This window comes from Lissotriton helveticus, chromosome 5_1, assembly GCF_964261635.1.
Source record: "Lissotriton helveticus chromosome 5_1, aLisHel1.1, whole genome shotgun sequence".
In the NCBI taxonomy this organism is placed as follows: domain Eukaryota; kingdom Metazoa; phylum Chordata; class Amphibia; order Caudata; family Salamandridae; genus Lissotriton; species Lissotriton helveticus.
This window is the reverse complement of record NC_136065.1, coordinates 733,191,088-733,207,591: the sequence shown is the minus strand read 5'-3', so window position 1 is coordinate 733,207,591 and position 16,504 is coordinate 733,191,088. Positions and strand designations below refer to the sequence as shown.

Sequence of the window (16,504 nt, the reverse complement as noted above, 5' to 3'; positions counted from 1 at the left end):
AAATGTTAGTGTCTTGCGACACTTTTCTGAGACAACAGCAGTGCAAAAGATGCACCATGTTTTAAGATAGGCCTCACTTCATCTGCATCAAGATACTGTTAGTTTAAAATGTATATCTTTAGGACTGTGTAGGGGTCCTGGAGAAGCAGAAGCTTCTGTCAGTGTCAAAGTTGTTGAAAAACTGTTTGTCCTTCAATCTTTTCCCTTGTCTTTTGTAATTTTTAAATACATGTTTTAATATTTTTCAAATGTTTGTTCTCTCTTTCACAGATTGAAAGTATAAAAACAAAAAGTGAGTAATTTAACGACAATTATAAGGTAAATGTTTTGTATTCTTTTCGTTACATTTCTATCACATTCACCTACTATTAGTTCCACAGCTTCATTTCTTTAACCCTCAGTTTCCTGCCTTTGCTACTTTCCTCATTCCTTTCTCTATTACCTACTTACTCAACTCCTTCCACTCTTTTTCTCAGTCCCTCTCTTCTCATAGTTCCTCACTCTTGTTCACTCACTCCGTCTCTATTACTCTTAGTGTCTTTGACTGATCACTATTTCACTACTTGTTCATAATGCTTTCTCTGTGTAGTTGAAGCACACTAAGGGGCATATTATGAACACAGCCAATAAAATTATTGCTGTTTTTATTGGCAGAAAACTGGTGCAAAAGTGGTTTTAGCGGCAGTTTTCTGCTGCAAAAGCGGCTTTGGTGACATATTTCTGCCGATAAAAGCTGCAAAACTTTTATTGCCTATGTTGATGATATGGCTCTATGTTATTTACATTTCTTTGCTGTTTCAATTAATCTTTTTCTGTTACTTCTTCTTTTCTGTTTTCTATTTTTTCTCTCTGTTATTCCCCATGTTTTAATCTTATTTTGAACATTCACTCACATTCTCCAAGAAAGTCTTCTTTGTTATTGTTCTACTCTCTTTTTTTTCTTTCACTTCCTTATCTATTTTGTTTTTCACAATTATACCCTCTTCCGTCTTTTCTTCGGTAAATAGATCTATTAAACAGTATCTATGGTCTACTCCCTATAGCTGTCTTTCTTTTAACACCACTCTCTGTTTACTTTCCTTATACTTACTCTTCTTTTTTTTTTTTTTTTTTTTTTTTGGGTTAGCTCCCGGTTCGCGAACCGGGAAGCGAACTGGGAAGCGAACTAAAAGAAATAGAGCTTGCCAGAGTGCTAAACATTCTAGCAATTTTTTTTGAAAGGGGAGGTAGTTCTGAAAAGAACTTTTTTTTTAATGTTTTTGTTGTTTTATATATTTTTTTTTTTTTGAACATTTTTAGTTTTTTTGTATTTTTTGAACAATTTTATATATTTTTTGGTTTTTTTGGGGGGGAAACAACAAAAAACAGGCATTGAAAAGGGCTCAACAGGAGCAAAAAAAAATTACTGTCTGGGGCGGTTAGGACAATTGTGATTGTTATAAGCTAGGTTGATTGAATTAATGCTCATGTTACCACATGATATCAATGCACCGCAGTGCAGACAAGTATATTTCATATGCCCAAAATTCTCCGGGATGTTTAGCACGGTTTCCCATGCCTCTGCTGCTGTCAATGATATTAACGATGTTGACCTGGCCACAGGAGTTGCTGTTGGGTTTTCTTCCATGTCCCGTATCTCCGCCCGGCTGTAATTCAATGGATGCCACCTGTTCATGTGCCGATGCATGGTATAGTTCCCATAGCTATACTTTTTATCAGTCCCTCTTGATAATTTCTCTTTGCAAATGAGGCAGGTGACATACCTCGCATTTACTTTTTTCTGCCCTGGAGGGATTGAAAAAAACTGCCAAATGAAACTGGCTTTCCTATGGGAAACCCGGGGCACCTCTTCCAAGAACTGTGGTCCTTCTCTCTCCTCTTCCTCTAGTTCTTCCTCTTCCTCCTCTGTGTTGGTGATGACCTGGGGAGGTGGTCCTCTCTTCCCATGAGGAGGTGGAGGTGGTGGTCGGGGTGCACCAGCTGAAGCAACTACTGAAGCCATTGCTCTACTATGAATAAAGGTCTTCCTCTCACAATGATGAAAGTCAGAGTGAGGAAAGAAGGAGGGGTTTTCATCATTTGGGAAAAACAATAGTTCTAAACCAATGAAAAGTGTTATTTTTAGGTCACCTGACCTAGCCTTACATGATTATGAAACCAAAAGTTAAATGAACCAATGAAAAGTTTTATTAACAAGTCACATGACCTCTCACGCTTATGTTACGCGCTGCGGAACGCGCCCCGGATCGCTTCCGGTTCGCTGCGCTTCGCGCCTCGGTTCGCGCTCCGGAGCACTTCCGGGTGCGCTAACGCGGCGCGTCATAAGATGCATTACGCGGCAACGCGATACGTCGCGCTTTCGCGACGCGCCGCGGATTGCTTCCGGGGAGCTGCGCTTCGCGTCTCAGTTTGCGTACCGGAGCACTTCCGGGTGCGCTAACGCGGCGCGTCATAAGACGCATTACGCGACAACGTGATACGTCGCGCTTCCGCGACGCGTCACGATGTTGATTTCTAACGCGGCAGTTGCGCTAACGGAACGTTTACCGGTTCGCGGACCGGGTCGCGGCATCAAATTGAGCTAACGGAAAGCTTCCCGGTTCGCGAACCGGGAGCGAAACAAAAAAAATATTTAAAAAAAAAATTATTAATAAACATATAAAATACATTTTTGGATTTAAAGAAGAATACATTTTACAGCTATAGATATTAGCTTTTAAAAAACCAATGAAATTCACTGAAAAAACCATAGGTTATAGACCATATATAGTTAGGAATTAGCATTTAAAAAACCTTGAAAATTCACTGAAAAAACCATAGGTTATAGACCATATATAGTTAGGAATTAGCATTTAAAAAACCTTATTTTACTCACACAAAACCATTGAAATTCCATATATAGTTAGTTGTACTAACTATATATCGCGCACCCGCAATCCACTGCTGATCATGTCACATATTACATCATTCATGACATGGTCAGTGACATCACTGATGACATCTCAAATGACATCACTGATGACATCACTGATGACATCTCAAATGACATCACTGATGACATCACTGATGACATCATCCAGTGACTGTGTGTTTCTGTAAAGTTTAAATATGTTTTACATATTGAAGAATGAGTAGATGTAGAAGTGTCTGGATGAAGGATTTAGTAGGTGCGTGACTGACTGTATGAGTGAGTGATTAAATGTGTCTCACTGAATGCATGGGTTAGTGACTAAACTGTCTTAATTTGTGCATCATTATGTCTCTTGTTTTGTAAACTGCTGCATGTGTTGATCGTTGTAGGAATAACAGGAGAAGACCCATAGACCTGGTTGGGATGGGTATATCGTGTATGAAAGAACAATTCCCAACAGGTATTATGCGAAGACAATTTCAAATATGTATGCCATAGGCATTACAGAAGGAACAGAGACAAGGAGTCAATTGATTTAGGAAAAGGTAGTATTATTCACCAAGGAATAGAAATTTTCATATGCAATTACAGTTAAGACAGCACTGTAAAGACCGGATCTTATGACAACCCAGTGACACTTGGTGCAAGGTGCTATGTACAATTGGTGAAGTGAGCGTGCAAGTGTTTTAAGAACAGCATTGGCGGCGCATTAAACAAAGTATAAACATCAATCCAACGCTCCAAAAAAACAAGTTACAATCACTTGGAAAAACAAATATTTCTTCAGGAGCACTAGGCGTGATATGCGTCATGTAATTCAAGCTGTATAGTCTTAACTGTAATTGCATATGAAAATTTCTATTCCTTGGTGAATAATACTACCTTTTCCTAAATCAATTGACTCCTTGTCTCTGTTCCTTCTGTAATGCCTATGGCATACATATTTGAAATTGTCTTCGCATAATACCTGTTGGCATGTGTTGATCAGTAGCTATATGAGTAACTATATGGGTTATTGATTGGTTGCCCAAGCATTTGTATGGGAGACTGAGTGTGTGTGTGGGTGGCTGGGAGGTGTATGACTCTGTGCATATATGTGTGAGCAGTTGATTCACTAGATGTATGGGTTCAAAAGTGCATGTGGAAACAGCTGTATGGGCGGTTGACTGTGTGCATGAGTGTATTGGTGAGTGAATGGATATCTCAGTGCTACATGTCAAAGTAAGTACATATGTAAAATACAGTACATGTGAGAGTTGACATATATAAATAACTGTGCATAGGAGCCAGTGAATGTGTGAGTGGCTGTATGCATCATTGTGAACTTGTATCCAGGATTGTATAAGAGAGTAAATATGTTTTAGTATATGTTTGAATAAGTAAGGTGTGTATAACTGTATAGTTGAGAAAATGGAGGTGTGATTGATTCTTTGCATGACTGACTAGGTGTCTGAGTAACTCCATGGATGAGTGACAGTCTGTGAGTGTATGTTTACACTGAGTGTATCTAAGGTTATATTAGAGTCTGAAGAGGTTCATTGTATTATCACATGAATGATGTCATCAGTGATGTGATCAGTAATGTCAAATGAGATGTCATCAGTGATGTCATCAGTGATGTCATTTGAGATGTCATCAGTGATGTCATCAGTGATGTCATTTGAGATGTCATCAGTGATGTCATCAGTGATGTCACTGACCATGTCATGAATGATGTAATATGTGACATGATCAGCAGTGGATTGCGGGTGCGCGATATATAGTTAGTACAACTAACTATATATGGAATTTCAATGGTTTTGTGTGAGTAAAATAAGGTTTTTTAAATGCTAATTCCTAACTATATATGGTCTATAACCTATGGTTTTTTCAGTGAATATATATATATATATATATATATTCACTGAAAAAACCATAGGTTATAGACCATATATAGTTAGGAATTAGCATTTAAAAAACCTTATTTTACTCACACAAAACCATTGAAATTCCATATATAGTTAGTTGCACTAACTATATATCGCGCACCCGCAATCCACTGCTGATCATGTCACATATTACATCATTCATGACATGGTCAGTGACATCACTGATGACATCACTGATGACATCTCAAATGACATCACTGATGACATCACTGATGACATCTCATTTGACATCAATGACCACATCACTGATGATATCATTCATGTGACAATACAATGCATCTCCTCACATTTTAATATAACCTCTGTTTCACCCAGTGTTAAATACAGAGTATAATTTTTGAAACCATTGACACACCAATACTAGTTACTACATACGTACTCACTGATTCCTACGTCTACACACACATTCACTCATTCACCCATACAATCATTCATACATACAATCACTCATCTTTACAACACTATCATATGCACTCATACACCTATACAGACACTCACACTCTGCCACTCATCCATGGAGTTACTCACACACCTAGTCAGTCCTGTAAAGAATCAATCACACTTCCATTTTCTTGTCTATACAGTTAAACATAGAGCACCTTACATTTTCAAACATATAGTAACACATACTTACTTTCTTATACAATCATTGATACAAGTACACATTGATCTGCACAGAGTCACACACCTCCCAGCCAGCCACACACACACTCAGTCTCCCATACAAATACTTGGACAATCAATCAATAACCCATATAGTTAATCATATAGCTACTGATCAACACATGCAGTAGTTTACAGAACAACAGACATAATGATGCACAAATTAAGACAGTTTAGTCACTAACCCATGCACTCAGTGAGACACATTTAATCACTCACTCATACATTCAGTCATGCACCTACTAAATCCTTCGTCCAGACAGTTATACATCTACTCATTCTTCAATATCTAAAACATATTTAAACTTTACAGAAACACACAGTCACTGGATGATGTCATCAGTGATGTCATCAGTGATGTCATTTGAGATGTCATCAGTGATGTCATCAGTGATGTCACTGACCATGTCATGAATGATGTAATATGTGACATGATCAGCAGTGGATTGCGGGTGCGCAATATATAGTTAGTGCAACTAACTATATATGGAATTTCAATGGTTTTGTGTGAGTAAAATAAGGTTTTTTAAATGCTAATTCCTAACTATATATGGTCTATAACCTATGGTTTTTTCAGTGAATTTTCAAGGTTTTGTAAATGCTAATTCCTAACTATATATGGTCTATAACCTATGGTTTTTTCAGTGAATTTCAATGGTTTTTTAATAGCAAATATCATAAGCTGTCGAATGTCAAGTACGTGGTAAGTGAAAACATTTTCGTGTTTATGCACACTGATCTGCTTTGAATGGTGCCCCCCCCCCTCATTTCTATTAGGAGTACTCTCTCTTTGCAGATAGTGAAAGGTAGTTAACGCAGGTCTTTGCCCCCATTGTAATCCGTCGTGCCTGCTTCTCTCTCCATTTGATTCATTGTTATCCAAGTATTTACTGTTTTAGAATTAGTTCTCTTTGGTTCATTCTCTATTTACAAACAAACACAGAGTCGCAATACTCTGTTTAGCCTTTGCAGATAACGAAAAATCGTGTAAAAAAAAAGAAAAGGAATCGAGCAAAATCAGTAGGCCACTAATAGGATCTCTTTTTGACCTCGCTAAAATAGAAACATTAGGAACAACCCCTCATGACAAATACAAAACTAGTGAGATGAACTGAACTCCACACAATGATGGCTGCAAAACAGCTCGGCTCCGCCACCCACCCCGCCCAAAATAACGATAAAGAACGGCTGCCATGATTGGTTGCGGAATGACCACGACGGAACTACGAAATGGTGCTGCTCTCATGCTAACCCCAGCTTCAGTCTGAAACATCCAGAAACACTGTAGACTACCAATTCGATCAGTTCCGGTAGCGCCCCAATGTAACCCGGTAGAGAAGAACTAGCCCTCCCCTCTTTGACTGATGGTTCTTGTTGCCTGTCCCTTCTGTTGTCATTTAACAGAACTATTTAGCCTGCTGAAAGGGGTTGTGTTCCGACCGCTGGTTGGTGGAGACATTTTGACTATATTCTGTACCTGCGTTGTCGCGTAATGCGTCATATGACGCGCCGCATTAGCGCATCCGGAAGTCATCCGGGGCGCGCAGCGCGTAACGTAAGCATAACAAGTCATGTGACTTGTTAATAAAACTTTTCATTGGTTCATTTTACTTTTCTTATTGTAATGATGAAAGGCTTGGTCATATGACCTAAAAATTACGCTTTTCATTACTTCCGAACATTATTTTTTCTTAAATATATGTTATAATGTTCCAGGCTAATGTACTTTCCCGGAAATTTTACAACTGTCCTGCAAGTAAAATATTTTCTTTTTTCGAGAAAAAGAGCGTTTCTTCGTCCCATGACGGAGCCGTTGAGCAAAAGAGGGTCGACCTGCTGTCTTAGTCGCCGATACGCCTGAATATGAGATTCTTATCGATCACTTTATGTTGCAGGAATAGAAAACACAACAGCCCTTGACCATTTATCTTTACTGCGTTCCTTCGTATTATACCTTTTACCCTTCATGTAATTGGTCTGCTTTATTTCACTTGCCTTTTAATGATTCTAAAACAGTGACTATTATTAAAAACTTTACCAATGTATATACTACTACCATGTTTTCTTTTAAAAACCTTTATTGTGAAAATTTCATTATACAAATACGAGCCTATAACCACGTGGGCCGGCCACGGAGCAAACTGTAATCGTATATGATGAATAGACATTTACACTGTAGAGGAACGTAACGGGCGGGCCATTAGGTTGCAAGAACTAAGGTGTCTAACAGTTACGGAATCGGTGGACGTACATTTTATAATTAAAATACGACAGGGCCAGTTACAATAAAATTATCTAGATATACATTTGCGGGCAAGTACCATGGGTGACGTTAATTCGAACTTTCAACAGTACAGTAATCAATAACACATCAGAACTTAATATCAATAGGGATGTCGAAATATTCAATCAATTCTCGTCCCCGCCCGCCATGTGCTTCAAAACTGCATACGTATCTCGTGATTTCAAGGTTCTGCAACCAGTACACAACAAGGAGTTACGAGTCCCATTTATTCTGGCGCCATTTTGGGCGAGGACGGGCAGGTCCAGGATATAGTCAAAATGTCTCTACCAACCATCGACTATGATGATGTTCATATGCTGTATTTATTAGAGTAACACTCATCTGTCCACATGAAATTAATTTGCCACAATCTAAACATGTCATTTTAATCTTTCCAAAGTTCTTCTAAATATTTGGGACCGTTTCCCTTGCCTCTGAAGCTCTCAGTGCCACTTCTTTGATGAATGTACTAGCAGGTCACGGGTTCTCCTCCAAATCTCTCTTTTATGCAGCACTATAATTAATTGGTGCCACCTCTCCATATGACGATGCATGGTATAGTTACCACAACTATATTTTTTTTCGGTTCCTCTGGAGAGTTCATCGTGGCAGATGAAGCGTGTAACGTACCGGGCATTTACCTTTTTTTGCATGTACAGGAAAGGAAAAAAAAATCGAGCGTCCGAGTTCTAAGGTGTCCCAGGGCCATTTTAGTGGACCAGGCCCAAATCCAAAGAACAGGCCGCCATTTTGAGAGTCCTGTTGCAGCCGCCTGTCGCTGTAGCATGAAGAGCAGCCGAAACTCAGCTGAATGGCAACTGAAACGGTAAAGGGGCGCCCCACTACAGCAGACGAGCCAGGCCCAAATCCAAAGAACAGCTATCTCACAGGCTAATGGGGCGACCCACGCCGAGTTTCAGCATTGTAGGATGACCACACAAGTACAGCAACTTGCTAGACATCACCTCGGTGCCATCCGGATCTCGGCGCCCCACTGCAGATGAAGTGCCTCTCAACTATGAAACCACCACGGTGACATCCGGATCTTGGCGCGTTGTGCTGCCTTCGGCCTATTCGCACATCGGTCCGCTACTGACGCCATCTCACAGGCTAATGGGGCGACCCACGCCGAGTTTCAGCATTGTAGGATGACCACACCAGTACAGCAACTTGCTAGACATCACCTCGGGGCCATCCGGATCTCGGCGCCCCACTGCAGATGAAGTGCCTCTCAACTATGAAACCACCACGGTGACATCCGGATCTTGGCGCGTTGTGCTGCCTTCGGCCTATTCGCACATCGGTCCGCTACTGACGCCATCTCACAGGCTAATGGGGCGACCCACGCCGAGTTTCAGCATTGTAGGATGACCACACCAGTACAGCAACTTGCTAGACATCACCTCGGTGCCATCCGGATCTCGGCGCCCCACTGCAGATGAAGTGCCTCTCAACTATGAAACCACCACGGTGACATCCGGATCTTGGCGCGTTGTGCTGCCTTCGGCCTATTCGCACATCGGTCCGCTACTGACGCCATCTCACAGGCTAATGGGGTGACCCACGCCGAGTTTCAGCATTGTAGGATGACCACACCAACTTGCTAGACATCACCTCAGTGCCATCCGAATCTTGGCATCTCAACGCCTAGTGGTATCTTCCATACAAAAAATATTGTTACGCTGCCTTTGGCCCCATTCGCACATCAGTCCGCAACTTAGACATCACCTCGGTGCCATCCGGATCTTGGCATCTCAGCGCCTTGTGGTGTCAGTCAGAAAATATTGTTGTGCTGCCTTCGGCCTATTCGCACATCGGTCCGCTACTGACGCCATCTCACAGGCCAACGGGGCGCCCCACGCCGACTTTCAGCATTGTAGGATGGCCACACCAGTGCGGCAACTTGCTACACACCACCTCGGTGCCATCCGGATCTTGGCATCTCAGCGCCTTGTGGTGTCTTCTACACCGGAAATATAGTAGAAAATATTGTTGCGCTGCCTTTGGCCCCATTCACACATCAGTCCGCTACTGACACCATCTCACAGGCCAACGGGGCGCCCCACGCCGACTTTCAACATTGTAGGATGGCCACAGAAGTGCGACAACTTACTAGACACCACCTCGGTGCCATCCGGATCTTGGCGCGTTGTGCTGCCTTCGGCCTATTCGCACATCGGTCCGCTACTGACGCAAACTCACAGGCCAACGGGGCGCCCCACGCCGACTTTCAGCATTGTAGGATGGCCACACCAGTGCGGCAACTTCCTACACACCACCTCGGTGCCATCCGGATCTTGGCGCGTAGTGAAGCTGCAGCAGCTGCAAATAAGCTTCAGACAGTGTTACAACCGCTGCTCAGAACTCTCAACTATGACACCACCTCGGTGCCATCCGGATCTTGGCGCGTTGTATTGCCTTCGGCCTATTCGCACATCGGTCCGCTACTGACGCCGCCTCACGTGCCAACGTATTTTCTCCGCATTTTATACCCTATGCCGCATAACAGGTCATGTGACTTGTTTATAAAACTTTTCATTGGTTCATTTTACTTTTGGTTTCCTAATGATGGAAGGCTTGATCATATGACCTAAAAACAACACTTTTCATTGGATGAAAACTTTTTTTTTCCCCCAAACGATGAAAGCCCCACCTTGTTTCTGGATGTTTCAGACTGAAGCTGGCGTCAGCATGAAAGCACCACCATCTCGTAGCTCAGTCGTGGTCATTCCGCGAGCAATCATGGCAGCCGCTCCCCACCAGAAGCCTGCAGGAGTCGGAGCCCCCAAAACTTTTGATGAATTCTCAAGGCGGAGGGGACGCTTTCGAGAATGGGGTCCAAGACCTAGCAGACAAGCGTCCGATTTCCAAGGTGTCCCAGGGCCATTTCAGTGGACCAGGCCCAAAAAGGAAACAGCCTGCCGCCATTTTGAGAGTCCTGTGACAGCCGCCTATCGCTGCACCGCAAGAGTGGGCGCAACTCAGCTGAATGGCGGATTTTGACACAGTGGACCAAAAGCGGACGGAATGGCAACTGAAACGGTAAAGGGGCGCCCCACTAAAACAGATGAGACTCCACCTGGAGAGGCCCGTTCACGCCGCCTCCCCCGGGGCGCTCCACGCCGTTATTCGGAGCAGCATTGTAGGATACCAAAACCAGTGCGGCAACTTACTGGACATCACCTTGGTGCCATCGTTCTGCTGCCTTGGAACTATTCGCACAACAGTTTGCTACTGATGACCCACCCCCCGCGACGCCCCACGCCGTTATTTGCTGGGTGGCAACTTACTAGACATCACTTTCGTGTCATCTAGATTTCGGCGCGTTCTGCTGCCTTGGAACTATTCGCACAACAGTTTGCTACTGATCACCCACCCCCCGCGACGCCCCACGCCGGAAATCTGGACGTTGTGCTGCGTTGGGACTATTCGCACAGCCGACCGCTACTTCGTTGTTTTTCTCTAAAAATGTTTATATGTTATTACTATTTTTGTTTTCTTGTATATATTTATAAATTATTAAAGTTTTATAATCTTACTACTTTGTCGGAGTGCTATATATTTTTAATGTGACACATAATTGTAAAAACTTTGATGTACAAAGAGTCATCCCTGGAATCTTCCGCTTCACGCTCGGTCCCCTCCCCAATCACAATACAGGATGGTTTTCAGATAATAGCAACGCTTCTGCTGTGACGGATCTCATCGAGTGTGGGCCTTGATCTACTATAACTCCTTTGAAGACGGGTGATTCTTTACAGCTGTGGCCATAAACTACATCTGCAGGGCTAGCTGATAGCCTAGGACCGGCCTGGACAATCGGACACAGAGGAAAAGGAGTGTCAGAGGGTGCGGTAGTGAATAGGGCGAAAGGGAGGTGTCGGGCGGGCACAGGGTGTGATTCTCAGGGAAGAACAGCGCAGATGGGGGGAGGTTTATTACCCATGCATAAAACAGAGAGCGGGGGTGACCACTGCCTGGGGGAGATGCTTGCGAGGGTGGGGAGCCATGCTAAGGATCGACAGCGTGCACAGAGTGGATCTGGTCAAGGCATCTAAAATGGCTGCCGTGCACGACAAAAGTGTGGCATTTGAAAAAAGACAAGATGGCGCACACAATGTTTTTCAACAATTCCTGATTTCCTTCGAATCGAACGTTAACAGACGTTGGGGCATATTACCAAAGTTAAGCGATATTTATCCCTAACGATGCATTGCAAAGATTTTTTTACCGTCAGAAATTATCGCAGATAAACCTTGCTATTATCAAGGTTTATCGCAAATACGATAAAAAACGAGCGCAATGCATTAATATCGCTGAAAACTCCGCGATATTCATGCATTACCGAGCTAATGCTCTTAGCCATGTTATCCACCTCCCATTGGATAACATGGCTAAGAACTGCTCAGGGCAGCTGTTACTTTTTGGAGATATTCGCGCTTATCTCGAATATTTCCAAAAGTTGATAATAGGAGATAGCGATGTTACCGACTGTTTCCAGTCGCTAACATCTTGGCATGCCCACTTTGCATGTCATTAGTGATAAATATCACTCACATGCAAAGTGGGACCCAAGATGGTCGCTATCTCCTACTAGCCGTCGCTAACTGGTGTTAGCAACAGCTAGGTAATACACATATAATTTTATCTCCGCGAAGCGGAGCGCTGTTACAGATATATATCTTGTTTTTGAACGTTAATTTCTCAAAATGCACTGAAGCACATATATTGAGACATAGCAAAGGCACATCGGGCTACCAGTCCCTAATATTTTACCAAGTTTCGTGCAAATCCATTCAGCCGTTCGATTATTATTATTATTATTTTTTTTTGCCCCGCGGGCCCTTTTAAAACCTCCACATCAAACCTAGGGGGTCAGCGAGGATCTACTATGCCCCCTTATGGTCATCAGCCGTTCGATTATTATTATTATTTTTTTTTTTGCCCCGCGGGGCCCTTTTAAAACCTCCACATCAAACCTAGGGGGTCAGCGAGGATCTACTATGCCCCCTTATGGTCATTTGCCCCTTCGCTTTGGCCTCCTCTTGTCTCTCGATCCTACCGAGAGACAAGATGGCGGCCGCTACGTACTGTTTGGAATGTTTACAGACACCGGAGAGCCAATCAGCTTCGCTTCGCAAAGCTCCGTAACGCGAAAAGTACGCGAAGCGGTGCGCTGTTACAGATATATATCTTTTTTTGAACGTTAATTTCTCAAAATCCACTGAAGCACATATATTGAGACCTAGCAAAGGCACATCGGGCTACCAGTCCCTACAATTTTGCCAAGTTTCGTGCAAATCCATTCAGCCGTTCGATTATTATTATTATTATTTTTTTTTGCCCCGCGGGGCCCTTTTAAAACCTCCACATCAAACCTAGAGGGTCAGCGAGGATCTACTATGCCCCCTTATAGTTATTTCCCCCTTTGTTTTGACCTCCTCTTGTCTCTCGATCCTACCGAGAGACAAGATGGCGGCCGCTACGGACTGTTTGGAATGTTGACAGACGCCGGAGAACCAATCAGCTTCGCTTCACAAAGCTCCGTTGCGCGAAAAGTCCGCGAACCAGAGCGCTAACCGGTCCGCTGTTACAGATATATATCTTTTTTTAAACGTTAATTTCTCAAAATCCACTGGAGCACATATATTGAGACCTACAAAAGGCACATCGGGCTACCAGTCCCTACAATTTTGCCAAGTTTCGTGCAAATCCATTCAGCCGTTCGGGCTAAAAGTGAGGCCAACCGCCCTATGGAAATTAACATGGGAAAAACGCGTTTTGGGACCCCCCTTTTTTCTCGGCCCCCCCTTGACGAACCCCCCCCAAATTTTCAAAGGCTGCTCAGAAACAAAATGTGCCATTTTCCTGAAAATTGCAGCCAATTCCGTCCACAAACGGCAAAGTTATTAGACATAGAATTTTCAAAAATCCCATAGAGAAAAAATCCTAACTATATATACCTACTGGCGACCGCCAGTAGGTAATATATATATATATATATATATATTTTAATGAAACATGTTTTTCATAAAGGAAAAGGGGCTACGTTTTCAAAAGATAAGTTTACTTTTTTTAAAGTCTGAGGATTAGAAGTGATCGCTTGGTCACTGCCTACTTCCCAAAAACCTTTTTTTTAACATTCCAAAAAAGGAAAGGGCCCCAAGGGAAACCTTTTACTTTCACAAATGAGTTGACTTCTTCTTTGAGGTATCAGCAACTTTTTAAAGGTTTGAGATTCGAAATGCTGTCACAAAGCGGTTGATACATGTGATACCGAATCTCACAAAAGGGATGCCCTAAACCCATTTAGTATCCATTTCCATTCTCATTTTTACAATTAGGTAAGCATTTAATGAATTGCAAAATGTGTTTAGTGAACACCACAAAATAATTTTGAGGTCATAAACTCTCTAATTTTGCAAATTGCAGGGTTTGCTACCTCAATGTGTTTGATGAGACCCCAATCACCTTTCCACAGTCTTCCAGAAAGGACCAGGCTTCCAGATGTCTACAATCGGCATCCATTAAAATATTTGCCACTTAACAAACCATATAGAACCACCTTGTTCAAGTCTCCTACTTTCCACTGCCATGCTATCTAAATAAGGATTGACAAAGACTCCTTGAGATTCCAGACGAGCATTTTAAAACTTCTGTGTCGAACTACAGCCCAAGTAAAGCATGAGTGAATGCAAAGCATCTCTACTACCTTTGCAAACTGGGTTTAGCCTCTCCAGCCTCCAACTTCGCTTACCAGCTATTTGCTGAAGTAGTGCTTATAAATGTCCTACTCGCATTTGAAGGCTATACAATAACCCAAAGCAAGAGGAAATTAAATCTGCTGCCTTTAAGATCGGGTAGATAATAAATTAGTACGAATGGCCCAAAACTAAGGCGGATGGAGGCACAAAGGAATTAATATACTAAAATGTGAATAGAACTGGACAACTCAAATTTAGATTCTAGGCCTGTAGACACATCTCAACCCTGAGCCATATTTTATAATGTTGTACACATACCTTTCACTTTTAGATGAGCGCTGCTAGATACTGTGCCATATTTGTTGCTTGCAGTGCAAGAAAAATGTCCAGAATCTTCAGAGAACACTTCTGCAATTACCAGCGTGCAAATCTCCTCTTAAAAGAAAGTAAATGAAATATAGTTAATTATAAAATCATCTTAACAATGAAATCAATATATTCTACTAGTGTAGTTGACACACGAGAAGGGCTTCACTTTATCCTGTCAGGATTTTCCATTTTTTACATCTCTCAGCCTGCAAAATGATATCTTATATAACTGAATAAACACATACAGGGGATGATACAGGATATTTTAATTCTATATGGTATTTATTTACCTTCAAACCCTAAGACCTGGAGTATAATCCTGCCTTTTTCAATTTGTAGTCTAATAATGGCCCCATCGCATGTTTCCACCCCATCTTCTTTTCCTTAATAAGGGCACACATCAAGTTTGAAATGTCCTTCGTATAGCAGTGGCCTGCTCCTCGGAGTTAGGTCACATCCCTTGTGTGGCCATTCTCTGTTGCACAAAGCTTTTGGTCATGCACAGTGGGTGGGGGTTGATCACATGCTGGATTGGATGAAGGGGGCGTGGCTTGGACGCTGAGGGAAATGGCTGCGTGAGCTCGGAGCTCAGCGCCCGATCCCCCGAATTCATCCTGTAAACGAGCTCTGGGGTGCCTGGGGCCGCTCTCCCGGACAAGCGGCGCCCGCACTAAGGGCGGAGGGCTTCCCTGATCCCATGCACGGAACCCGCTGACCAGGGATTACCCGCGAACGCCGACCAGCGCTGACTGTACGCGAGAAACAAAGATGGCGGGCGCGGCCGAAGCTGCGAGGACCTAGACGCTGAACAGGGCGGAGAACCGGTGACTGAGGGCGGCGGCCGCGCACTGTGAGCAAACCTTCGGTGACTACAGGGGGACCCGCAGGCGGCGGCCCCGCTGCCGGGAGCATCGATCCCGGCTGCGCTGGAACTCGACCTGCGGGAGAGGCAGATTGCAAAATGGCGGCGCGGCGCTCGCCGATCACTAAACCTAGTCGGGCCTGCGATCACAAGGAAAGCTGATCCGCGGATCAGAGCCGCTGGGAGCCGGACGTGCCACTCCTGCTGGGGGGTGTCGCGGTGGGACCAGGGCGGCATCTGAGTGCTTGGCGGCGGGGACGGAGCCGCCCGGACTGCTCGCTGGAGCTAGAAGAAATCCCTGAACTTTACTACAGTGGCAGTGGCTGCTAACTGCGAGAGGGGATCATTATTAATAACAGGGGGTACCCGGTAAACCAAACGGCATCTGGGTAAAAATAATGAATTACGAAAAAGGTGATGCCACGGTGTTTTCTTCAAGAAAATTAATTATGAGGACAAAAAATATTAATTATCTGTCTCGTCACAACATCAGTTGTATGATATAAATCTGTCATCTATTATAACGTTCATCCAATGGTTATTACCAAAAATTACAAATACAAAAAAATAAAAAAATAAGGAAAAAACACAACAAAACAATAATTCGGTTTGTGAATTATTTTTTAAAGATCCTTTTTCATTTTATACATTATTAATACAAATCAGCCAACCAAACAATATTCTATCTTGTGAGGAATGACATGTTCGAATCCAAAAACCAAATATTTTATTCTAGATCCAAGTGGTCCAAATGTCCTATTGTTGTGGACCCTTAATCCAAGG

The 16,504-nt window shown here is 43.0% G+C and overlaps 1 protein-coding gene across 1 annotated transcript in view; it reads right to left on the bottom strand.

The window, feature by feature from the left end:
- MYPN (myopalladin) overlaps nucleotides 1-16,504 on the bottom strand; it is a 2,138,596-nt gene that overhangs the window by 1,204,886 nt on the left and 917,206 nt on the right. The window contains exon 9 of the mRNA XM_078643205.1: nucleotides 14,809-14,925. Coding sequence (XP_078499331.1) covers nucleotides 14,809-14,925 — 117 coding nt within the window. The remainder of the gene's footprint in view (nucleotides 1-14,808; nucleotides 14,926-16,504) is intronic.